This window comes from Streptopelia decaocto, assembly GCF_964273445.1.
Source record: "Streptopelia decaocto genome assembly, chromosome: 20".
NCBI lineage: Eukaryota > Metazoa > Chordata > Aves > Columbiformes > Columbidae > Streptopelia > Streptopelia decaocto.
The window spans coordinates 2,056,572-2,081,964 of record NC_138675.1 but is presented as its reverse complement, the minus strand read 5'-3'; the positions used below and the strand labels follow the sequence as shown (position 1 = coordinate 2,081,964).

Genomic DNA, 25,393 nt, shown 5'->3' with positions numbered 1-25,393 from the left:
GGAGCAGGCGGGGGAGCGCTAATTAATGGCGTAATAATGACTTAACGTGGGCAGCCGGCAATGTTATCCCGGGGTAGGTGGTCCTTGGGAGGCAGGTGCCTTCCTCCACGGGTTGGGGATGCTTTTCTTTGCCTTTATTTGCATAATTAATCTGGGCATTTTGAGCTTATCTGCCGAGAGGAGAAGCCGATGGAGGCCGGGAGGTGGTTTAGGCTGGAGTGTGTTTACCCAGCTAGAGGCGAGGGTTAGTCCCGACTCCTCGGAAGCTCAAGCCGCGGCACGCCGCTCTCGCAGCCGTGACTTTGGGGGCGATCACCCTCCGCTGCTCCCCAGAAACGAGCTCTCCTACAGCCGAAACAGCCCAGGGAAGAAACCAAAAGCCCTTTGAAACGGCAAATCCCAGGGCTTAACGCAACGTGTAACGCAAGGAGTGCCACCGGGTGAGGGTTTTGCTGATGCCTGGAGGTGGATAACTCAGGATTTTGGCTTTTTGGGGAGGAACTTTTGTCCTGTTTCCATGAGACCTTCTTGCTGAGATCCATCTCTGCGTGATAAGAACTGCGGGCACGTCCTGGGAGACACTGCCTCGGCCATCAGCGCTGACCCAAACCCGTCGTCCGTCTCTCCCGTTTGCGACGTTCTCAGGCTGCAGTGAATAATTTATAGGCAGAATTGCGAGTGTATCCCCTGGCAGTTCTCCTTCTGGCCTGCCTGTGCTATTCCAGACTGTATTTCTGCAGATTTTCTCCCTTCCTGTGTTTGTTATATTCCTCGGGAGCCCTGCGCTTGGCCTCTGTCTGCCAGGACCCCACACTGAACTGAGAAATCCCTTTTTTAAATCTGAGAGAAAACTCTGGTAGTTTTGCCTGTGCTTGCAGGACAGAGGTGGAAGGTTTGGGGTTTTTTATAGTGTCTTTTACTTGGGAATGATGATACAAAGACCTGGTCTTTGCAGGGAGACAAACAATAGCTGAAGACCTATGGACTCTATGCATCCTCTTTGTTGTTCCTGCTTTATCATCCTCGGCCAAGCACAATCCCCCTTTTGCTACCATCTTCCCTATGACTATGTGGGAAGACAAGAGCTGGAAAAAAAACAGTTCCCCCTCTTGACATCGTGTGTTTTATCGCTACGATATCCCGCTCTGATATTGGGGGAGCTGTGGCTCCGTTTTGGGTGTTTGCCGGCCCCACGTCCACCCTTCCACTGGGGGACTAAACCTCCCCAGGGTTTGTTTTCTAGTGCTTCTTTCATGCTGCATTTGCTTTTGCTGGGGAGATAGGAAAGCTTCTCATCTCTTTTTCAGGATAAAAACAGACTCGGAGGCAAAACTCGTTGGTTAGATGCTTTTCTCTTTGTCCGTGTTCACAGCGTTGTGACGTTGCCACATCAGCGCAGCTGATCCTCCCTGTGTCTTATTGCTTTAGCCTGAAAATGAGTAAGGACCATCAGCTTGAAGTTTGTGCTTAAAACCTCCTGTGTAGGCTTAACGAGACATAGTAAGTGTACAAAAAATAAAACCGCTCCCCGGTCGGATCCTCTTGGCTCTGTCCCCTCCGTGCTTTGAGTGGGAGCTGCTGGGGTTTGAGGATGGGGTTTCCCCTTGGGAGCTGAGGGGAAGGTGCTTTTGATGGTGTTGTGTCAACAAAACGAACAGCCCGAGGAGGCAGGAGAGACTCTGCTGTCACCTGCCCCAGGTGTTTGTATCAGATGTGGTCCCCGTGCGGTGGGAGGCTCTTTGAGCCGAGAGAGCCAAAAACCCGCCCGTTAGTCGTTGAACGCGAGCGGAGTAGTTTGCCCTTGACGAAGCTGTGCAAAAACCTTGCCCTGAGCAAAACAGAATAAAAAAGCAAGCCGTGTTTTCATCAGTTTTCATCATCTCCTTCTAGAAAACAGCGGCAAGTTTGCAAAACAGTTGGTGAAGTTTGATGGCGCTGGTCCCGATCCAGGGTGAGCTGCTTCGCGCAGGGCCTCCCGGGTGACGGGAGCTTTGTGGAGCTGAGAGGAGACGGGAGCTGCAGCAAATTGGGGTTGGAAGGATCTCTGGAGAGCATCCAGTCCAAAAGGTGAAGGACTGGACTTCATGAGGAAGGGATGTTGTTACGCGACTGACATCCAGCCCTCCGCATCCGCAAATCCGTGTGACACCTTCAGAGTGGCAATCCAAAGGGTCGGTGTGTTTCTAAAGAGTAAAACAAGCTACAGTAGTGGAAACCATCTCATATTTGGATTTAAAACCCTGATATTGTGCAGATCGTTCAGTCCTTGGTTGTGTTTTGCATCTTTTTCCTGAATAGCAGTAACCAGCCGAGACTCATTCGCAAAATCCTCCTCTCTGACCCCGTATCGCGATTCTCCTGCTCCCATTGCAGAGGGACTTGCCTCACAGTAATGTAGCAAGTGATCCAAGGCACATCCTTGCTTTGGGGATTAAAAAAATCCCCAAAATCCTGCCCTGACCATGCCAGTATCCTCTGTAGGGCAGCATTTCTGTCTGTGGACCACTGCCCGTCCACAAGACTCCATTGGCGAGACGTTTCTTAGCAAAACCAAACCCGTTCCCAGATACACAAGGAATGAAACCAGCAGAAGCAGATTTTGAAAATAAACTTGCAAAATGTAGCCCATCTCATTTCCACTGACAGCTCTTGAGAGGGGAGCTCTTCATGCACCCGTGTGCGTCTGCACTCAGTGCAGCGTTGAACGTCCCTTTTTAATTGAAGACGCGCCTAATTTTGTATTAGAAATTCAGGATCACCTTGAGCGCGCTGAAGCCAGGTCGTAGCTGCTCCTGGGAATCCAGATGAGTGAACAGCTGATATCTGGCACAGAATCACGTCTCTAATTATGACTCCGGCTACTGGCTGCAGGTGTCTGGTATTTCAGAGTAGAACAGGTTAGTGGAACGGGTGGAAATCCCTCGCAATACGTGCTGCCGTGGGATCGAACAAAGAGGAAACGTTTGCTCCAGCTCTTTTCCTGACCTGGTTTGTTTTTCTCCTTTATTGCCCTTTGAGTTTAGCAGCAGGAGGGGCTGTTTCTGCATTTGCAGAGCTAAAACTTTGTCTTATCATTAAAAAAAAAGATCCCTGACTTTCCCACTGTGATCAAAATGCTCTTGGAGCACAGAGCGGCTTGACCCTGTTGGAAACTCTGCCTTCATTCTGGTGAGTCTGCTGCCTGCCCGCAGCTTGCTTAGCACACAGCTCTGTTCTTTTAGTAAATATATTGAGTTTTTCCCCAGTTTGGGCTCACAGGTTTGCAAGGAGGTGAGGAACCAGCAGTAAAGCAATAGTAGCCTTTGACAGCTGTGTCCTCCAACCCGGTGTTGGGGGGGGATGAGAAGCGCTGAAGGATGAAGCCTATTTAAAATGTCAAGCTGCAGCATGAAAATAAAAGGCAAAAGTGCATCTTTTGAAGAAGAACCCTGGTAAATAGAGAAATCCAGGTGACAGTACATATAGAAATGCTGCAAAGTGCGCAGAGGCTGTCCTGTTGGATGTACGCAGGGCAGCAGTCTGCTGCTCCCAGGTGAAAACTGCGTCTGCAACACCTTAAATCATGCCTTTTGCAAAATGCAGCGTTGCAGGGTGGCTGGGTTTGCAGCGCTTGGAACCAGCAAGCTACACCCTGCTTTCCAAAGGAGCCGATAGCCCTGAATATAGAGTTTAAACTTCATTACAGCCCTACAAGAGAGCAAACCGAGAGCTTGTTTTTCAGGCTCTGGGCTGCGGCTCAGCGCAGCTCAGGTGATCCTTGGTGCCTTTCGGTCCCTCGGTTCGTCTGTCCGAGGCAGACAGGATGCTAATTTGTTCCATTCTTCGCTTGGGTGGTTTTGAAAAATGTCTCTAATGAAATGTGCATTATTAAATATTTCAAGGGCAAGAGATGAAAATTCATCAGGTGAAGGTTTTGGTTTTGTCTTTCCCCCAAAAGCTCTGACGTCTCATTGGGAAAGTGCTGCTCATGTTCCAGAGCTGGGTTCCAGGAGGTCAATTAATCCATCGCTGTTTGGGTGCAATAGGGTTGCTCTGCGGCCGTGATGAGATGCTTGATCTGAGTGGGTTTAGCTTGACAGCATTTACCAGCCCTTTGGTTTGTCCTCTGCTCTGGTGGCCTCTCTTGCTGTTTGTGTTTAACCTCTGAAAGTTTTTCATCAGCTGGATCCGTTGCCTTCTGAATCGCCCTCATCCAACATCACCCGTCGTGCGCGGGGCAGCTCGTACCCCTCGGGATGGACACCTGGTTGAGTGAATTACACCAGGGACGTGGAGGTAGAAAACACACACAAATTGGGTGTGTGACCTTTTTGCGACGATCTGTTGCTCGGGAGGTGACCGTCCCCTGTGTTGGGCACTGGGGAGGCCAAACCTCAAATGCTGGGGGCAGTTTTGGGCCCCTCATGCCAAGAAAACTGTTGAGGTGCTGGAGCGAGTTGAGAGAAGGGAACAGAGCTGGGGAAGGAGGCTGAGGTTGGATGTGGGGAACAATTTCTTCCCCAAAGGGCTGTGGGGCATTGGAACAGGCTGCCCAGGGCAGTGCTGGAGTCACCATCCCTGGAGGGTTGGACAGACGGACATGAGGTTCTCAGGACATGGGGCAGGGACAGGGCTGGGTTATGGTTGGACTGGATGATCTTGGGGGTCTCTTCAACCAGAATGGTTCTCTGATTCTACACTTAGGGTGCAAAGCGCTGGTTGGTGCCTTCCTGGGTGTAGGTGACATTGCAGCCTACGGGGGATCTTAATGTGTAAAAATGGTGTAGAGTTGAACCTTAAGGAGTAGGTAAAGCTATAAAAATGCTTTTAATCGTTATTTTTCCTCAATCCCATCCCAGGTAAATCCCCCACACCACTCTTTATAAATTGTCCACCCCAGACAGAGCTCCGGAGGTGCTGTGTAGGTGTATATTAATTTGGCAAGATGTGGGTCGAGATGAAGAGGTTTCAGTTGCACGTAAGGACGTCGTGTGGCTGCACACGGGGGCAGAGCTGGGTGGTCTCACATCCCGTGTCCCCAGCTCCCTTTTCCTGCTGTGTGCTTAGTAAAACACCCTGGACTTGTCCCTAAAAGCCAAGGTTCTCAGGGACATGGGGTGGTACCAGGGGTAGGGAAACAGTTGGACTTGATGATCTTGAGGGGTTTTTCCAACCAAAATGATTCTATGATTCTATTTTAAATCTGCTCGTATGGCATTTTTCTCTCTGCGCAGAGCAGCTCTTCTTAAGACACTTATCAGTGTGAATTAAGCAGAGAAGCATGAAAAATAGCTTGTTGCTTTAACCTTGTCAGACTTAGATTCCCAGAGAGAAGCGCAGATCCCTCCAGAGATTAACGAGGAATTTTTCCCACTATCGCCTTTATCAGCCTCTGGGATGGATGCAGAGAATTCTTTGCCTCCAAGGTCCCCGTTTGCGACACACAAAGGTACCCTGGAGCAGGGCCGGGGCAGCTGCACGTCGCTTTTCGGCATCAGTACGTGTTCATTTTAAAAAATGACCTCCAGGCCATCTGAAAATCACGCTCTACCAAAATTGGGGAAAACTATTTGCAGGCCTGTTGGTAAAGAAGAAGTCTGCAATCTGCAAAAATAGGTTCCTGGGGTTGGGAGTCCTTATATAGACAAGTAGCTGTGTCTCCTTGATGGTGCTGAGCATCCGGTAGCTCCCAGTGAGTTCAGGAAATTTAATGTCTCATGTGCCTGAGATTTGGGTGAAACTTTGAGCACCTGCTGTTGAAATGCTGAGTAGGAATCTCTCTCCTTTAATACTCTTTCCTCTGCCTCAGAAAGCCAGCAAATGATTTAATATTTCATGGTGTCAAAGTGTGGGCCGGTAATCTTTCAAACCAGTACTTCAGGGTTGATTTTGCAAGAGCTTTTTATTATTCTTTACAGATTTCTTTTTTCTTTCAGGGGTATAACTTTATCCTGACATTTGATTTCACAGCCTTGCAGAGGATTTAATTCTTGTGGCTTCGTGCTTGTCCGAGTTCAGCTGACTCGAGCCAAGATACTCACAAACTGTCGTAGGCTGTGAGAGCAGCTGAGGCAGCCGCAAATCCTCCTCCTTTTATTTCCTTTTGAGGAAAGAAGGCTTAAAAAAATACGAAACGGGCGCCCCAGCCCCACACGCTGGTGTTTATATTGGTGTTGTCTCCGAGATAATTAATGCCTTGGAAGCTGATAACCCGATCCGGCTCCTGCCCGAGGCTGGTGCCGTCATCCCGGGCGGGAGGTACCGAGGTGTGATGGAGCTTTGTCCAACCACAGCCTCCCCCGGGTGTTTTATTATCGAAATATTTGGGTTTCTCGCCAAGCTTTCCCTCCTCAGTGGGTACATTCACCTTCGGAGACGCTCCCTTTTGGGGTCGGTGGAATAAAACCCCGCTTATCCCGTGGCTAAATGAGCCTTGTCGGCCGGGAAGGAGCTTTGAGGAGCTTTTGGAAAAATCCTGCTCGGAGGCTTCGGGCAGACGGTGCTGACATCTATCGGCAAAAGCTCCTTGCGAGGCGTCCCAGAGGGTGGTTTTCCTCCTTTAAGCTGATGCTGCTGTTGTGCCTTTGCCTAAGGACCCTGTCCACCAAGATTACATATGTAATACCTCAGATTTAATACACAATATTCACTTGACGGTATGTCTCCTGGCTGGTGAGATGTGCTTCCAAAGACTTTTTAAATGCTCGCAGCATGATTTTGTTAATACATCTTTCACAAAAGCGTCTGCTGTAAAATCTCCTTAATTCCGGTTGGCGTGTGGAATGACAAAGCACCAGCTCATGCTTGTCCACGATCCAAAAAGGTGAATATTTATTCCGGACGTGAAATATTCAGCCAGTTTGGTATTAAAGTGGAACAAGCCAGAAAAGCACAGTGCTTGGGTGGCTTGGAAAGTAAAATAAGAGGGAAGGAGGATTTGAAGAGCCGGACTGAATATGCCTTTGTGTGTCGTACCGGGATTTTCACTAAGCGGCTGAATTTTCTTTGAAGCAAATTTTGAGCTTTTTGCATTTATTCAAGTTGACTTTTCTGGCCGGTTGCTCTTTAAAGGATGGTTGAGCGTTGTTTAGCCCCATGGTAGCTGTAACCTCACCTAATGACACAGCGGCCGTTTCCTGAAAACACCTGTAATTTGGGGCTTCTCCGATGTCTGAAAAGCCTCGTGCTGCGGCGAACGAAAGGGGAATGTGGCTGGAGCGAAAAGCGCAGAGCTCAGCATAGCAAGCACGCTCCTCCGCTAACCCACACGTTCCTCCCTCCCTTCCCTACAATTAACCGGTTACTGCTTCGTTGGGTAGCCCAATTTCCATCCCTCCGTTTGCCTCCTGGAGGGGAAGCCAAGAGTCACAGGAGCCGATCAACCGAGCGTTGAGCTCTTTAATTAGCGCCGGAGCTGTTTTGTGTAGGATGACAGACTGTTACTCAAATCACTTGAAAGTCTGCAGGGTACGGTATCGCTCAAGAGGAGGAAAAGAAACAAGTGTTAAAGCAGAGAGAGGTGGATCGCTGGCTGGCGCTCGGATTCCACCCACCTCGAGGGAAAAGCAGCTTTTGCAACAGCGGCACCTTTTACCGCCAAGGCCAAATTTGCATTTCCCAAAAGCGGGTGAGGTGGTTGCGAAGGGGGAACCTGGGGTGACCTCACTGCAAAGAAGGACTCAGCGCCTTGGAGCGATGCTGCCGGTGAGAAACACTCGGGATGGACCCAAATTAAAGCTCGAGGTGCAGGAATTGCGGTGATTGAGGAAGGGGCAAAGCCCCGGGGCGTTCTGCCACCTTTAATCTCATCCCTTGTTTGCTCAACGTGCTGCGTAAGGACATTTTTGCTGAGCATTAGCGCCGAGTGACTCAGTAATCCTGTTGCACGGGGTTCAGAGAGCACTGCCTCTCCTTTTCAACAGCTTTATCGGCCTCGCAGTCACAGTGTGTAAGAATTTCCCGGGTGAAAAAATAAACATGACTATGACATTGCAAAAGCTCGGGGGTGACTTATCCTCCCTGGTGGGGATTTCTGCCTCCGCTTTGTCAAGACTGCAAGAAACCAGCCCTTTGGTTCCATGCTGGAGGTTTGACTGGGCTTGCACCATGAGCCCGTGTCATTGTAGGGTGGAAATTCAACTTTTTCTGTGTGTGAATATCAGATTAAGCCACTGTGGTTTGGTTACATACCCCCCATAACTTGCAAAAAATGGTGCACAGATATTTTTCCCCCCACTACCTGTTTTGCAGTCGGCAGCTGCACGTGCCTGCAAAAGTTTTGTTGGGAAGACAAATCAAATCTTGCTCAATTTTTCTTTAAGCTCTTGCAAAGCTGAATTCCTGTTCTCTTCCAAGCAAGGAAGTGGCTTTGGTAAGGGAAGAAGATACTTTCCTGGCTCTTAAAAGCTTTAAGGTTTAGGCAGGCCTAGTCAAAGCCAGGCTTAAAAATATTTGCAGTGCCAGTGCCCTGATTTGAACGTCTTGGGGATAAAACCAGGTGAAGGTGAGGTTTCCGGGTTAGGACCCGTGATTTGGCATCTTTAAGTCTCTGCCAGCCTAAAACCTGGACTAACAAATCCAGACTGAGCATCAGAGCGGCTGCTGCGGGTCCGTGGGATGCAGAACAGCAGGTTTTACCCGCATTCCACGTCCCACAGAGATGTATGCGGTTTAAAACAGCAACGGGACGGCCAGTTCCAGGTCTGAGATGGGGCTTTGTTAGTCGGAGGCAGAGCACAGTAAGTCCAAGCCTTCCTTTTAGCCCCATTTTTGCTGCGACATCCACCAGCTGGCTCCATTTTTTTCCCTTCTTAAAGTAATAATTTGCTTTTTACCCCTTTTTGACTCTCCTGAAGCAACACAAGCTCCCCGGGGTGAAATCCCGCAAAACTGTTTAGTTTTCTGCAGCCGGTTTGTATTGAAACTCTGTGACTTTGCAGAGGTCCAAACCATTTAGGAAAACCCAGCAAATGTTGCTGTTGTACCTGATGATGCAGGTTCAGCATCTCCCTCTGGCTTTTTCTCTGGAATTACAATACGCTCAGCTGATAACGCACCCACCAAATTAAGCGCATCCTTGTGCCGGGCCATAATTTGTTGAACAAATTTAATTTGTTTGCAGGGTTTGGCAGGCAGCTGCTGTTTTTCCAGCCTGGTTTGAGCCCCGGTCACCTTGTCCCTTTTTGTCCTGGTCCAGGTAGTGGCTGTTCACCCCAAACCCTTCCCAGGGATGGTTTTCTGTCCCTTTGCTGTGTGGATTGTGGGTGGTTTTTGACCCTCCCTTTGCACATGGAAACGCACTGGATGAGCTCGCCTTCATTGCTTCACTTCAACATTGGAAAAGTGGCTGTTTATCGTGGAATTTCACATGAACCAGCTGACGGTGACAGGGATCGGCTCGCCAGAATTGTACCATCGTCTCTTGCTGGAGCTAATGTGGCTTTAAAAAAACCCGTCAGATCTGGCAATAACATCCCTGGGCCATTATTGTCTCATTTATCTCCAGAAAGCTTAGTCCACCATAACAAAATTCCCCCAAATGTATCTCCTTGACACAACCCTAGAACCCTTTCCTTATCTCAACCTTCCCTCCAAGCCGGTACAAACTCCGGCTCCGCTCCAGCGCATCTTTTACAATATTTCCCCAAACAACATCCATTTGAACTGCTCTTTTCATCTGGGTAACCCCATCAAACCAGGCACTGGCTGATTTTTATTTTTCCTCCTTTTCCTCTTTTTATTTTAAGCTCCACTTGGTATTTTATCCTCAGAGTCGCTCGGGGCTGTGCCTGCTGTAGGTAAAAGGCTGATCTGGAAATTCGTGTTACACGTGCCCTTGCAGCCGGGTTTTTGTGGCCGCTGAGCTCTGCGTGCGCTGCTCTGGTTGCATTAGAGAGCTGAATAAATGGGCTTTAAAAAATGCTTATAAGGACAGATCTTAAATAGATAGCGGCCAGAGCTCGTGTCAGAAGCGATTAGAGGTTGGCATTTCTCTTCCAAACATCCGTGGAAGCCAGAGATCTTTGTTTGTTTGTTTTGAAAAGTACGTATCTGCTTTGCAAGCCAGGAAAATCCATCAACTGGAAAAAAAAATAGCTCAGACCGGCTTTTAGCTCCTCATCCTGACCGAATAAACAGCGTCAGCTGGAAATAGAATGTTGCCTTCTATGTTTAGGGGTAGTTAATTGTGCTGCATCGTCTGCGTGCTTGGATTTTTATCCCCAAGGAAAGATAATCTGATATCGGGCTGGATGGTGTTATCGGGGTGTGGAGCTTGGAAACCCAGCCAGGATGAGTCCTGTGTGCTCCAACCCAGGGAGCAGCTGAAACCGGTGCAATTAGCTAACGATGCTCTTCTGCAGGCACTTCAGTCCCTGGTGAGGAACAGAAGCCGTTTCATTTAATCCCGGCGAGGAAGGAGCCCTCCCACGTCAAGTATGTTCCTGCAAACCTTTGAAACGCCGCTCAGCGCCTCCTCCAGAGAGCTCGGACTTTGAGCAGGTCGTTACGGGGCCCCATATAATTAAGCCGTGTCCCTTTGATGTCCCTGCTGCCGTACCTTGGTCCCTGCATTCCTCATACTTGAGACCTGAAGTCACCAAGTTGCCGTCGCCACTCCTGCCCTCCCTGGGGACGGTGGCAGCAAAGAAATGGTGTGAATTCTCCAGGTTTCAGCAGCTCTTTGCTCACGGATTTCTGCTCGAACGCGAAATCACTGAAGCCCTCTCTGGTACATGAGCATCTGTAGATAATATGAGGACGTTAGGAAGAAATTGTTGGCCCTGAGGGTGGTGAGAGCCTGGCCCAGGTTGGCCAGAGAGGTGGTGGATGAACCATCCCTGGAGACATCCCAGGCCAGGCTGGATGGGGCTCTGAGCAACCTCAGCTGCTGAAGATGTCCCTGCTCATGGACTGGATGAGCTGGGAAGGTCCCTTCCCACCCAAACTATTCTGTGGTAACCCAACAGTCTGCTTGGAAGAGGCTTTGAGAGGTCAGCTCTTCCTTTGACCTGTAAAATTGAGATTTTTTCCTGCATTGCAGCATGCAACTCCACTCATTTACACCCATACAACATCCAGTAGCAGGCAAAGCTTCCTGAAAAAACAGGACTAGCCTCTGCCCTGGGCTGTTTGCAGCTCATTGACTCATTTTGGAACCGTCTCGCTGGCCAAGGCTGGGGTTGACCTTCAGGTTACAGCACTAGGAGGGTGGGTGGTTTTTCTCTGCACCATCCCAGACCTTTCTAAGCAAAGAGCCAATCTGTTTCTCCATTCTAGAATGACTCTAGCTAGCCCTTTTTATTTAAAAATAACCCCATTTAAGCCCAGCACCTTTCACCCTGTGGCTTCCTCGATGGAGAAGCCCAACCAGCCGATTCTCCACAGACCACGTAGAAATGTTTCTAGTTTGCGATGCCAAGCTTGGGAGAGCAACTTGATGCTCTGCCGGGAAAATATTTAGGCTGGCAACCTGCTGGTGTGGATTAATGAATTACACACAGCCACGGAACGAACCAGGAAAACTGGAATTTAGGAACAAAGAGGAACCAAATGTGCCCCTCTTCTAGCACTCTCGTCTCAGGTATCGCTCTGACCACACTACATATCTCCCCCACAACTTTATTCCCTTTTTCCCCTATAGCCGTGAACCTGAGAGCAGCAGAAAGAATGTGTTTTGTCCCTGGAAAAGGGCTCAGGGACCCTGTGCCCGTCTCCTCCGCGTCTGGCCAGGGGTGGCTTTTTGGCTGAGCTCTTCCCACCCACCAGCTGGAACCCATCGCAATCGAATTGCTTTTCTCAGCTGCAATATCTTAAAATAGCCGCTCTGGTTTCTTTTAAAAATAGTCTCCATTCTGCTTGTCATTACCTGCTAAAAATGTTTCTCAAAGTTCTATTAGGGCGCCAGGGGAGGTGGGTTTGTTTGGTGTCTCGGCCTTTTTGGAGAAGGCGACTGTGATTCTGCGGCCACGTGCGTGACCTTGCCCTTGAGCTGCTCCCGCTTCCCACAGCCAACTGGACACATCTGTATGTTTTGGGTGATGTATTGATGATTATTTTGAAAGTGTGACCGCAGAGGTGGAAGAATCCCTGTGCTGGGCACTGGGGAGGCCAAACTGTGAATCCTGGGGGCAGTTTTGGGCCCCTCATCTCAGAGCTCAAAATGGCAGCACCAGAATCACCTCAGGGCTCAAAATGGCGGCACTGAGATCACCTCAGGGCTCAAAATGGCGGCCAGAGGGGTGGTGGGATCACCTCACACCAAGAAAGGCCAAGAAAGGTGCTGGAGTGAGTTGAGAGAAGGGAACGGAGCTGGTGAGGGGCTGGAGCACAAGTGTGATGGGAGCGGCTGAGGGACCTGGGGGGTTCAGCTGGAGAACAGGAGCTGAGGGGAGACCTTCTGATCTCTGAACTGCCTGAAAGGAGCTTGGAGCCAGGGGGGTCGGGCTCTGCTCCCCAGGAACAAGCGCCAGGAGCAGAGGAAACGGCCTCAAGTTGCGCCAGGGGAGGTTGAGGTTGGATGTGGGGAACAATTTCTTCCCCAAAGGGCTGTGGGGCATTGGAACAGGCTGCCCCAGGGCAGTGCTGGAGTCACCATCCCTGGAGGGCTGGACAGACGGACATGAGGTTCTCAGGACATGGGGCAGTGCCAGGGGTGGGTTATGGTTGGACTCTTGATCTTGAGGGGCTTTTCCAACCAAAATGATTCTCTGATTCTACAAATGTGCCTGATGCTGGTGACAGCCACAGGAAGGAGGATGCTCAGAGGCATCAGCCCTGGCTGGAGAGACTTTTTTGGCTTCTCCTTGGAAGCAATTCAGTGTCTGACCCAGGACTCACAGCCGGTGGGATCATGACAGAGCAGCAGCAGGTCGAGAACAGAGCTCAGCGCTTTGCTGCGCTGCATAAGCCTTTGGCACACGCAGCATTTTCCTGGCGCGACATATCGCACCATACCGAGCCCAAGAGGTCACGTCGTCTCACTTGTGCAGGTCCCTGCCCCCGCGGAGCATTTTGAACTCAAACAAGCCGAGCAAAAAGTCTCTTAATATTTTTTAGAGCAGCGCTTTGTTCTGCAGGCCGGAGGAGGGACTGTTAACTCATACAGCGAAGCGTTTCAGGTTTAATCACATTGCTTTGCAAAAAAAATAGAGGGGGGATTTGGTGCGCGCTGCTGCTGGTGAGCGCCCCGGCGATCGGCCACGAGCGACGCCGGATGCGTTGGAGCTGGAATTCGCTCTCCCTCCTTCCTTGGGGAGAAGTTACTGGGTACGTGGAGGTAATTATTGCTTTTATTCAGCGCTAAAGCAATAATTTCGAGGGATATGTTAGAAAGCTAGCAATTTCCTGCCAGTGAGTGACAGATGTTTTGCCATCCACGAGACGTGCTTTCAGGCTCCTACTAATTACCATGACACAAATTGGCAGGAGTTTTTCTTCCCAGGCTCCCAACTCTAATTTTGCGTTCTTTTCTGCTATTTTTTTTTTAAAGGTGGACTCTCCGTGTTGTCGCACTTTGGTAAAACCCGTGTTTGGTTTCCTAACCTTCCCCTTCTCTCTCCCTGCCCAGGTTCGTACCCCTCGCCCAAGGCGGGGGCCACGCTGGTGGTCTACAAGGACTTGCTGGTGCTTTTTGGCGGGTGGACACGGCCGAGCCCTTACCCCCTGCACCAGCCAGAGAGGTTCTTCGATGAAATCCACACCTACTCGCCCTCCAAAAACTGGTAAGGGCACATCTGGATTTGAAGTTCAGGCTTTGATCCTAGAAATACGCAGCTGTGACACAGCTGGAGGAATTGCCGGAGGGTGTTTCTCCGAGCCTGCCGGGGACTGGCTCGTAGGGAAGCTCGTGTTCCTCAGTGTGGCTGATCCTGGGGTGTCTGCCATGCTGTTAATGAAACAAAAACCTTAAAAAGGAAAGGAAAAAAAAGGCACAAAAACACACCGAGGACATGGACACGCTGCTGTCTGGCACTTGCTGGTTGGTGGTTGCTTCCATATGGCTCTCACCTTGTACCTAAAATATTCACAGACTCCCTGAGTGTTCCCATCACCAGGCGGGAAGTCGGGATGTGAACGCGTTAAACATTTAATTGATTTGGCTGCAAGACAGTGAGGAAAAGAAGAGAGAAAACCTTTACTCCTGGAGTTCTGGCTTATAGCAATGGTCCAAACTCAAAGCTCCTGTGACCCCCCACTGCAGATGCAATAAAGCACCGTTTTTGTAAACTCTCTGCCTTTCCAGCCCCTGGGCTCATAATAAAACATCCAGCAGAGACCGTGGAGGTGACAGGAATTTTCCTTTTCCCTTTAAACATCGTTGGGCTGGTTTTTGACCAGACTTTCTCACTCCTGCTTGTGTGAGAAAGGAGCAAATACTTTATCAAAGCGGCAATGGTTCCTGCTCCTCTTTCATTGAGAACTTTTCATCATCAAAAGTCTCCATTATCCAATGTACTTTTGGGCAGTGTCGTCCAAACGCTGTAATTAAACCGCATTGGAAATAATTCAGGGCGAACTTAATTGGAAGGGGCAGTATTTCCAACTTGGCCTTGTGACTTTGTCATGCTTTAAAAATGTTTAGCACATTAGTATTTCTAATTAGTTTCGCTGTTATTTGGCTCTTTGGAGGTTTTCCCTGAGGTTTTCCTCTGTAACGTGTTCTTGAGGAATTTGCTGTCCCCTGGGATTTTTAATTTTGCTGTTCATCTGGTGCATTTATTTCTTCCAAAATGTGGGTTTTCTTCCTCCCTCTTCCCCCAGGTGGAATTGCATCGTCACCACGCACGGCCCCCCTCCCATGGCCGGACACTCCTCCTGCGTCATCGAAGACAAAATGATTGTTTTTGGGGGTTCGCTGGGATCGCGGCAAATGTAAGTTTGGGGTGAAGCTGTTTGTCGAATCCTCCTGCAAGCGAGGAGCATGCTGTGGTGGTCTGGAGTAGTTCATAGCGTTCCAGAAGGAAATCTCACAGGCTTTTGGGGTCTGCAGGCTGCCTGAGCTCGTTTTCATCTCATTGCAAATCTCCTTGAGGCTCCAGCCTGCAAAAAACATAATTCTGCTGTAAAACTCTGCCCCGAATCCACATTTCAAACGCCCTGAGGCTCTGCTTGTGCCAGCGGTATCGTCACCGCTTGTTGTCTCATCCTTGCAGGAGCAACGACGTCTGGGTGCTGGATCTCGAGCAGTGGGCTTGGTCCAAGCCCAACATCTCCGGGCCCAGCCCTCACCCGCGAGGCGGCCAGTCTCAGGTGAGCTTTTCTTCACCACACGCCACAGAGATAAGCCAGACGTGGTTTCATTTCCAGCTTCCAGGCAGCTCTCTGTGAGTCGCCTCCAAGCCACCTCCCGATCTCCAAGTTATCTTGGAACGTTTGCCCAAGGGGCCCATGTTTTCGCTTGCCATCTGCACTGTGAGGGCGCTTTTTATCTCCCTGCCGCTCAGGCAGGTACCGTGCAGCGTCTTGCGCCTGATTCAGAACTCTTAATGAGCGTTTCTAGAAAACAAATTGCTGTTTTCACCCTGCAATCATCCCCCGTGGTGTGTAAGATCAATGAAGCGTTATCACAAGTTGGTTTGGCTCAAGGCCCTTTTGATTGCTCAGCTCCCCTGATTCTCAGTTGGAGCGACGCTGGATTGTTCCTGCTCGAAGCCACGGGTCTGGCAGCGCCTGTTTTATTGTCTGCCCGGGGCAGGATGCTCGTGGGAGTCACCCAGCTGGATGCAGGTGTCTCGGTCGCAGCTGCCATCCCCACCTTCCCTTTGTGGTCCCCAGGAGGGTGGTGGATGGTTCCCAGCGTGTGGTTCATCTCAGGACACCCAAAAAAGATCAGATGGGTCATGCATGAAAGCAACTTTCTCTCCGTCCACTGGAAAAGGAGACTGAGGGCTTTGCTCATCCACCAGCATCTAATAGTGGTTTATTGACTTTTTAGCGGGGCCTGTTGTGATAGGACAAGGGGTGATGGTTTTAAACTAGAGGGGAGATCCAAGCTGGACATGAGGAAGAAATTGTTGGCCCTGAGGGTGGTGAGAGCCTGGCCCAGGTTGGCCAGAGAGGTGGTGGATGAACCATCCCTGGAGACATCCCAGGCCAGGCTGGACGGGGCTCTGAGCAACCAGAGCTGCCTAAGATGTCCCTGCTCATGGGCTGGGTGAGCTGGTCTTCAACACAAACCCTTCTGTGATTCTATAATTGCTGTGAGCACGTGGCCTCCCAGCTGGTCCTTGTACCTTCTCCCCTTGAGCGCAGAGGCTGTTGAGTTCCTGGCTCAGCTCCAGGAAGGGTTTTCGCTCTCCTCTGTGAGAGGAGCTGCTTTGGGAGCTGTTTGAGACAACGCCATGGGGTCAGCCCCACATCCCGCTTTACCTTGGGCCCAGCAAAACCTGCTCTCCATCCCAGCTCTGCTCCTTGTCCCGGGGCAGACAAAATTCAACAGGGTCTGTGTGGTTGAGAAGCCCTTGCTGAAAGCGCTGGGCCCTGCTGCGTGTCCTTCCCAATCTGAAACACTGTTCTTTGTCCCCTTCAGATCATCATAGACAACGAAACCATCTTAATCCTGGGTGGCTGCGGTGGTCCCAATGCAGTGAGTATCCTGAGGGGAGCGTGGGCATGAACCCCACGTGTCTCGCTGCAACCGAGAGCCGTGGGTGCTGGATCAGGGAGCGGGGGGACTCTGTGTGTTACCTGGATGGCATTTTATCCTGCAAATCTGGGCACCCACGCAGCAGGTTTTCCAGAGAAGCTGTCTAGCTATTGCTAGATCTGCTTTAATTAAGAAAAAAGCACCCCAGGCACTATCTGAGCAGCTCGCTGAGTTTAATTGAGCCTCAGAAGAATTAGCCCTGATTTTCTTCTGGGGTAGAAGATGGAGATGAAGGGATTTGTCCGTGGACATTGTAGGGTGTAGTCACCCCTGGGCGGTCAGATCTTGATGTAGGTCACTGTTCCTCTGTCTGCAGCAGCAAAGCACCGCTCCTGCTTCCGACGGGTTGATCTCAGCAGCACGCTGGGCTCCTAAATCTCAAACCGGGCTCCTAAATCTCAAACTGGGCTCCTAAATCTGTCACATTTCTCTTCGCAGCTGTTCAAAGACGCCTGGTTACTGCACATGCACACAAACCCCTGGACGTGGCAGCCGCTCAAGGTGGAGAATGAAGATCACGGAGCCCCGGAGCTCTGGTGCCATCCTGCCTGCAGGGTACAGACAAGGAGGGGGGTCTCTGCTCTCTCATATACACCCTTGATCATTATTGCCTGCCCAGAATGCTCCATATCCCTGCTTTTTCTCCCAATACAGCACAAAGGCTGTACTGGGCACTGGTGAGGCCGCAGCTTGAATCTCGGGGTCAGTTTTGGGCCCCTTGCACCAAGAGAGACTTTGAGATGCTGGAGCGAGTTGGGAGAAGGGAACGGAGCTGGTGAGGGGCTGGAGCACAAGTGTGATGGGAGCGGCTGGGGGACCTGGGGGGGTCAGCTGGAGAACAGGAGCTGAGGGGAGACCTTCTGATCTCTGAACTGCCTGAAAGGAGCTTGGAGCCAGGGGGGTCGGGCTCTGCTCCCCAGGAACAAGCGCCAGGAGCAGAGGAAACGGCCTCAAGTTGCGCCAGGGGAGGCTGAGGTTGGATTTAGGAACAATTTCTTCCCCAAAGGGCTGTGGGGCATTGGAACAGGCTGCCCAGGGCAGTGCTGGAGTCTCCATCCTGGGAAAGTTGGACAGACGGACATGAGGTTCTCAGGACATGGGGCAGTGCCGGGGTGGGTTATGGTTGGACTTGATGAACTTGAGGGTCTGTCCAACCAAAATGATGATTCTCTGATTCCAAGTTTCATCTTGCCATGTGTAACCTCTTCTCTCCCCTCTACTCTCCAGGTGGGACAGTGTGTTGTGGTTTTCAGCCAAGCTCCCAGCGGCAGAGCCCCGCTCAGCCCCAGCCTCAACTCTCGCCCCTCTCCCATCAGTGCCACACCGCCCGCCCTGGTCCCCGAAACGCGGGAATACCGCTCCCAGTCTCCTGTCAGGAACACAGACGAAGCTCCCTGTGTCAACGGCCGCTGGGGCACCTTGCGACCCCGGGCACAGAGACAAACCCCCTCGGGATCCCGGGAGGGCAGCCTGTCCCCAGCCAGAGGGGACACTTCTCCTGTGCTCAATGGTGGGAGTTTGTCACCTGGAGCCTTGGCAGCCGGCGGTGCCTCTTTGGACAGCCCGGTGCAGCTCGTATCGCCCAGCACACCCTCCGCGGCCGAAGGATATGACCTAAAAGCAGGGCTGGCCCTGGCGCCACGCCGGGGATCGCTACCGGAGCAGAAAGACCTGCGTTTGGGATCCGTTGACCTTGGCTGGGAGCAGAAACCGGCTTCCATCCTCTGCCAGACGGACGGCGCAGACAGCAGGACGGTCGGCATCAGGAACCCCCCCGAGCAAACCAACGGCGTCCACACGCCGCCCCACGTCGCCAGCTCCCTCCCGGGCGCCGTTTCCCCCGGCGCGCTCCGGAGGAGCCTGGAAGCCGTCAAAGCTCTCTCTTCCAAAAACCCCTCGGCTTCCGCTGCGCTCAGCCCCCCTCTGGCTTCTTCCCCGGGTTCCCCGGGCGCCGAGACGGGTTCGACGGCGCGTTTGGGCTCTACCCAAAGCGACGGCCATTCCTTACCTCCCATCGCCCGCCGCCTGGGCCACCACCCTCCCCAGTCCCTCAACGTGGGGAAGCCTTTGTACCAGAGCATGAACTGCAAACCCATGCAGATGTACGTGCTGGACATTAAAGACACCAAGGAAAAAGGACGAGTCAAATGGAAAGTGTTTAACAGCACTTCGGTGGTGGGGCCGCCCGAAACCAGTTTACACACGGTGGTGCAAGGCAGAGGGGAGTTAATCATATTCGGTGGCCTCATGGACAAGAAACAAAACGTCAAATATTATCCCAAAACAAATGCCTTGTACTTTGTGGGAGCAAAAAGATAATTCCGGCCCCTTCGCCGCCGTCACCTTCTCCCCTCCCTCCCCGCGGCTCTTCCCTCTCCTTCCCCAGCCCTCGCTCCGTCCCGCAGGCGTTCAAACTGTGAATTTAGGCAGCAAGAAACCAATAAAATCCAAGCAAAACCTCCAGCGCTGCCCCACCGGGTCCCAATCAGAGCCCGTTGTGTTTACAGGAGCCGCGACGCTTTGAGCCGAGGATTTGGGGTGAGCAGGTAGGGAAATCTGCCATCCAGGATCCTCTTGAGGTTGGTCTTTATTTCCCAGGGGTTTGAGAGGCTTCGTATCTCTCCGAAACTCCTGGTGGGATGCGAGTAGAAGGGAATTTCTCCAAAATTTCTCCAATTTCCGTGCTGGACTCTGTGAGGAAAACAACAGCAATACCCCCCAGGAACCTTCCAGCGCTGCAAACCTTTGCTCAACACAAACACGATGCCTTTTGGAGCTGGTTTTCTTTTTGCCTCTCACCCCTTTGGATGCCGCTCTGGTCCCTGTTCTCCGCACCATTAGAAGGAAGAACAGCCTCATTTTTTTTTTGTATGAAAATGCCAAAAATATTAAGAATTAGCCAAGCGTTGGCATCCTCCCCTCCCTGCCCTGCGCTGGATCAGACCTGATCCGCAAAAAACTCACTTATTTCCTCAAAAAAACCCATTATTCCCTCAAAGCTGCGAAATTTGGCTGCCAGTTCCCTCCAAGAATTGAAGGTTTTGTTGTCACTCAGCAGCCCAAACCCGTTCGAGGCTGAACCAGCACCTCAGAACCTGGGAACGGGGTTTGTTTTCCGGCCAAAAGGGTGAATATTGGTAAATCTGAGAGCGTGCGCGGGCTCGCTGGCCGCGGCTCGTCTTTGCACCTGCCTCCTTCCGCAAAGATTCAAACATGAAAATCCGAAGGGATCGAACCTTCCAGAACAATCTCCCTCCTTCCCTTTCCTGGGGACGGGGCAGGGCAAAACGGGCCAATTCTGCCAAGTTTTGGTCAACAACCTCCAGCATCCAAAAAATAAGGAGCCCTCCCCAAACCGGCAGCGCCATGACGTGGCCCCTTTTCCTCTATTTCTTTATGTTTTGTCTTTTTAAGTTTTTCTCTTTTTTATTTTATTTCTCCTTTTTTTTTTTTTTTCCCTATTTTTTCCTCCTTTTTTTCCTCTTTTTTTCCTCCATCCCCACTGAGCATTTTGCCGGTCGGAGCCTTAAATCCCATCCCAGCCGCAGGGGGACGGGGAGGGTTTTGCTTCAGCTGCGGCTTTTCCACCTCTGTAAATAAATTCCTCATCCAATCCAACCTCTCCCCCCCCGCATCCACAACATTATTTGATATATCCGAACAAAAAGCAAAATGCAGTTTTTCCCCCCAAAACCTCAGGAGCACCGAGGGTGAGGTATGAAATATTTCTTCTCCAATTTAAGCTTCGTTTGGGGCTTCGCCATTGATTCATTCCCCCCACCCAACTTTGCATGTCTCACCCCCCCCCAAAAAGAAGTCAAAAAAGGGATGGATGACACCATGGGGTCGACATCTGTCCATCCTCAAATGGTCCCAAAATCCCCCCAAACTGCCCCAAAATCCATGTAACCGCTCCCAAAATCCCCACGGGGCGCGGAAGGGCATGTTCTGCGCCGTTAATGATAAAACTCACCCCAATTTTGATGCAAACCGCCCCCCCTCGAGCCGCTGGTGCTGTGAGCGAGGTGTCACCCCCCCCCCGCGACTCAGGTGTCCCCCACATTGTCATCCCCGGCTCGGCCGAGCATAGGAATGAAAAGCGATTTTTGGTGATATTTAAAATCTTGTGTACATTTTTTTTTGGGGGGGAAGGGGGTTAATGGGTTCCCCTTCCCCCCCCCCCCCCCCCATCCTGATGAATTTTTAGCAGTTTAACAAATAAAAAGGAAAATAAAGAGATGGTTGGTCCTTTTGGGGGGGGTGGAGATGATGTGTGGGGAAAGCCCCACTGTGCTCCCTGTGAGTTTTGGGGGGGAAAAGGGGGATTTGGGGTCTTTGTGGGTTAAAAAAGGGCAGGATTTCTGCCAGGGGATGTTGGAGAACAGGGAGAGGTGGGAAAAAAAGGGGGTACAGGGGTTTTGGGGTGAATAGGAGGGTTTGGAGAAGGGGGGTAGGGCTGGGAATTGGGGACCCCAAAGCCTGGTAGTGCTGGAAATGGGGGATGGGGACCCTAAAACATCCCAGTGCTGGAAATTGGGGATGGGGACCCCAAAGTGAGGAAGTGCTGGAGATTGGGGACCCCACATCCTGATAGTGCTGGAGATTGGGGTCCCCAAATCCTGCTCGTGCTGGAGACTGGGGATGGGGACCCCAAAGTGAGGCAGTGCTGGAGATTGGGGACCCCAAAACCTGCCAGTGCTGGAAACTGGGGACTTGGACCCCTAAGTGTGGTAGTGCCAGTGTTTGGGGACCCCAAGATGTGGCTTTTTTGGAGTTTGGGGACAGGGACCCCAAAGCATGGCAGTGCTGGAGTTTGGGGACCCCAAAGTGTAGCAGGGATGGGGCTTGGGGACAGGGACCCCAAAGTGTGGCAGTGATGGGGACCCTAAAGCGTCACAGTACTGGAGTCTGAGGACCCCAAAATGGGGCAGTACTGCAGTTTGGGGACAGGGACCCCAAAGTGTGGCAGTGCTGGGATTTGAGTACCCCAAAACCTGTCAATGCTGGAGACTGGGGACAAGGACCCCAAGCATGGTAGTGCCAAAGTTTGGGGACCCCAAAATGTCACAGGGCTGGATTCTGGGGACCACAAAGTATGGCAGAGCGGGGGACAGGGACCCCAAAACCTGCCAGTGCTGGAGTTTAGGGACAGTGATCCCAAAGCGTGACAGTGCTGGGTTTTGGGGACCCCAATATGTGGCAGTGCTGGATTTTGGGGGCAGGAACCCCAAAATCTGTCACTGCTGGAGCTCTGGGACCCCGCAATGTGACGGTGCCGCAGTTTGGGGACCCCGAAGCGTGGCGGTCCCGCAGTTTGAGGACAGTGACCGCACAACCATAGGATCGGGGTCCGCTCCCCTTCCCGCCAATGCGCATGCGCTGCGGTAAGTGGGCGTGGTTAGTATTAGACCACGCCCCTTCGTAACGTCACCCGACCCGGAAGCGGCCGCAGGTGAGGCGGCGGGGCCGCCTTAAAGGGGCCGCTATGGGTAAACGGGGGGGACCCCATGGTTTGGGGTGGGGGGAGGGTCTCACCCCTTTGCAGGGTTTGAGGTGCAGGGACCCCATGGGAGGGGTTTCAAGGACCCCGGGGGAGGGGTCAGGGTCGTCATGGGAGGATGCTGGGACGCGGGGGGGGCAGAGACCTGATTGGGGGGCGGTCAGGGACCCCATGGCGGGGTCGGGGACCCCATGGGGGGGTCAAGGACCTTATTGAGGGGGGCAGAGACCCCATGGAGGTGTCAGGGACCCCATAGGGGGTGCAGGGACCCCGTGGGAGGGCTCAGGGACCCTGGGGAAGGGGGGGCAGAGACCTCATGGTGGGGGGTTCAAGGACACCATTTGGGGGGTCAGGGTCCGCAGGGGGTGTCAGGGACCCCTGGGGGGGTGTTCAGGGACCCCATGGGGTCACACTGGCCCCCCGAGGGGGTGCAGGGACCCTGGGCTGGGGGGTCACCCAGCTCCCCCCAAGCTGCGGGGTGCAGTGACCCCACGGGGGCAGGTGGGGGGGGGGGCTGTTCCCTGCACCCCCAGGTTTCGGGAGGCTCATGGCAGCGCGGGGGGACCCAGTGCTGGAGCCGGGCTGGCTCCTGTCCCCCCCGCCCGCCCCTACCTGGACTCCATCCTGCACAAGAACCAGCGCAGAGTGTTCGGTGAGCATCACATCACCCCCCCCAAAAATAAACCAAAATAATGGGGTGTCACCCCCCCAGAAAACTCACTCTATCCCCCCCAGGTCTGCTGGAGCGCCCGGTGCTGCCCCCCGCCTTGGCTGTCCCCATCGTCACCTACAAACTCTTCGTCACCGGCAAGAGCGGCGTCGGCAAAACCGCCTTAGTGGCCTCGCTGGCGGGGACCCCCGTGCCCCCCGGCCACCACGAGACGCTGGGTACGTCACGGGGGGGACACACCGCACCCCCGTGTCCCCAGGGGGGTGACAGTCCCTGCGTGTCCCCCCAGGGATCGAAACCACCACGGTGTTCTGGCCGGCCAAGCCGCGGAGCAGCGCCCGCCCCGTCATCTTCCAGCTCCACTTTTGGGATTGTGGCGATGGAGCCCTGAAGAAATTTGATTACTTGCTGCCCGTGAGTTGAGGGGGGACGATGTAAGTGGGGGGACACACACATTAGACCCCCCCTGTGATGCTGGTGACCCCCCCAGGCTTGTAAGGAGGAGGCGGACGCCGTCCTCTTCCTCTTCTCCTTCACCGACCGCTCGTCCTTTGAGGAGCTGCCGGCGCTAATGAGCCGCGTGCTGGGCCCTGACGAAGAAAAGCTCGTTAGGGTGGTGGTCGGCACCAAGTATCCTTTTGGGGGGGTGTTTAGGGGGGTCTGTGTCCCCCCATTAGCGTCTTTGCACCCCTCTGTTTTGCACTTGGTAGCTGAGAACACACACACATCATTACACCGATGAATCGGCAGCTCCCCTTATTTTTAGGGGTTATTTCCCCCCCACCAGGGAGATTATTTGGGGTGTTGGTGTCTCCCTTAACCACATGTGACCCCCACAATCCGGTTTGCACCCCCATATTTCACACCGCTCAGTAGGCTGAGAACGTTCACACTTCATTGCACTGATGGATTTGCAGCTCCTATTGATTTTAAGGTGTTTTTACCCCCCCGAGGAGCATTTTTTGGGGGCGTTGGTGTCTCCCTAAACCACATGTGACCCCCACAATCCGGCTTGCACCCCCATATTTCACCCTGCTCAGTAGGCTGAGAACACACACACCTCATCACACCGATGGATTTGCAGCTCCTGCTTATTTTTAGGGTGTTTGGGGGGGATTTTTCGGGGTGTCAGTGTCTCCCTTAACCCTGTGTCCCCCTCCCCAACCCAGATTCGACCTGTCCCCGCAGGCGGATGTGACCGAGGGGGACGTGGTGGCATTTGAGGGGACGCGGGGGCTGCGGGTGCTGCGGGCGGGGTGCAGGGGGGCTGGGGGGGGGCGTGGGGGGGTGGCGCGGGTCGCCCCAATCCTGGACGCGCTGGTCGAGCAGCTCTGGCGTCGCGACCAAATCGCCGCCGGTGTCACCCCGGGGGACGAGGGGTCCCCCCCGGCCTGAACCCCCTTTTACAGGGTGGGTTTTGGGGGGGCTTTTGAGCAAAATCTATGTTTTTACAGCAAAATGATCCCTGGGTGTCGTGGCATGTCTGATTTGGGGTACTGGGGGTGCTGGGGATTTAGGGTGGGGGGGGATTTGGGGTGCTTGGGGTTGAGAATTTGGGGGTGCTGGGGATTTAGGGTGGGGGGGGATTTGGGGTGCTTGGGGTTGAGAATTTGGGGGTGATGGTGATTTGGGGTTCTGGGGATTTGGGGTAGTTTGGGGTGCAGGGGGGTGAGGGATTTATGGGGGGATGGTGATTTGGGGTGCTGGGGGAATGTTCCGGGATTTGGGGGAATTTAGGATGCTGGGGGTGATGGTGATTTGGGGTGCTGGGGGATTTGGGGGGCTTTGTGGTGATGGAGGAGGATTTGGGTGCTGGGTGGGGGATTTTGGGGGTTCTGGGGATTCAGGGTGCTGGGCGTGGGGGATTTTAGGGGGGATGGTGATTTGGGGTGCTGCAGGATCATGGGGATGGGGATGCTGGGGATTTGGGGTGCTGGGGGAATGTTCGGGGATTTGGGGTGCTGGGGGGGTCCTGCAGAGTGCTGGGGGATTTGGGGTGCTGCAGGATTTGAGGAGATTGGGGGGAATTTGGGGTGCTGCAGATGCTGCAGGATTTGGGGGGGGGTCCTGTGGAGTGCTGGAGAATTTGGGGTTTTGGGGTGCTGGGGGTTTTAGGGTGCTGTAGATGCAGGATTTGGGGTTCTGCAGGGTCATGGGATGGGGGTGCTGGGATTTGGGGTGCGGGGGGATCTGGGGTGCTGGGGCCCGATCCAGCCCCCCCCCCTCCCCCCCCGCTGGAAAAACCGCATTATTTTTCAGCCGAAAAGAAGCCGATTTGGGGTCCGGCCTTTTCCGCACGTGGGAAACGGGGGTCGGGCATCGCGCGCCCAAACCAGCCCCCCCGGTACCTCCCCCAATCCCCCCGTATCCAACCGGTGGGCGGGGGGGAGGAGCCGGTAGTAGCCGCTGGCCCCGCCCCCTGCCGCCATTGGCTGCCGCCCCCCCGTCCCTTCCCACGCCGCTTCATGAATGAAAGGGGAGGGAGCGGGTGGGTTTAACCCCTTCGGGGCCGGAGCTTTGGGGGGAACACGGTGCTATGGACCCCCCCCACGCAAACCGAGGCCCCCCAACGGGTGTGCTCCCCTCCCAGACGCTTCCC

The 25,393-nt window shown here is 53.0% G+C and overlaps 2 protein-coding genes across 2 annotated transcripts in view; both read left to right on the top strand.

The window, feature by feature from the left end:
* The window catches only part of FBXO42 (F-box protein 42), a 46,338-nt gene extending 25,508 nt beyond the window's left edge, over nucleotides 1–20,830 (top strand). Inside the window, exons 5-10 of the mRNA XM_082069774.1 lie at nucleotides 13,547–13,700; nucleotides 14,740–14,850; nucleotides 15,132–15,228; nucleotides 16,508–16,564; nucleotides 17,063–17,179; nucleotides 17,852–20,830. Coding sequence (XP_081925900.1) covers nucleotides 13,547–13,700; nucleotides 14,740–14,850; nucleotides 15,132–15,228; nucleotides 16,508–16,564; nucleotides 17,063–17,179; nucleotides 17,852–18,943 — 1,628 coding nt within the window. The 3' untranslated portion in view covers nucleotides 18,944–20,830. The remainder of the gene's footprint in view (nucleotides 1–13,546; nucleotides 13,701–14,739; nucleotides 14,851–15,131; nucleotides 15,229–16,507; nucleotides 16,565–17,062; nucleotides 17,180–17,851) is intronic.
* A 1,841-nt stretch (nucleotides 20,831–22,671) lies between these two features.
* On the top strand, nucleotides 22,672–24,189 carry CPLANE2 (ciliogenesis and planar polarity effector complex subunit 2; the record flags this gene model as incomplete). Its single annotated transcript, XM_082069850.1, is given in 6 exon segments — nucleotides 22,672–22,720; nucleotides 22,723–22,776; nucleotides 22,860–23,012; nucleotides 23,084–23,208; nucleotides 23,285–23,424; nucleotides 23,964–24,189. Coding segments are annotated over 6 exon segments (747 nt in total).
* Nucleotides 24,190–25,393: the final 1,204 nt, after the last annotated feature.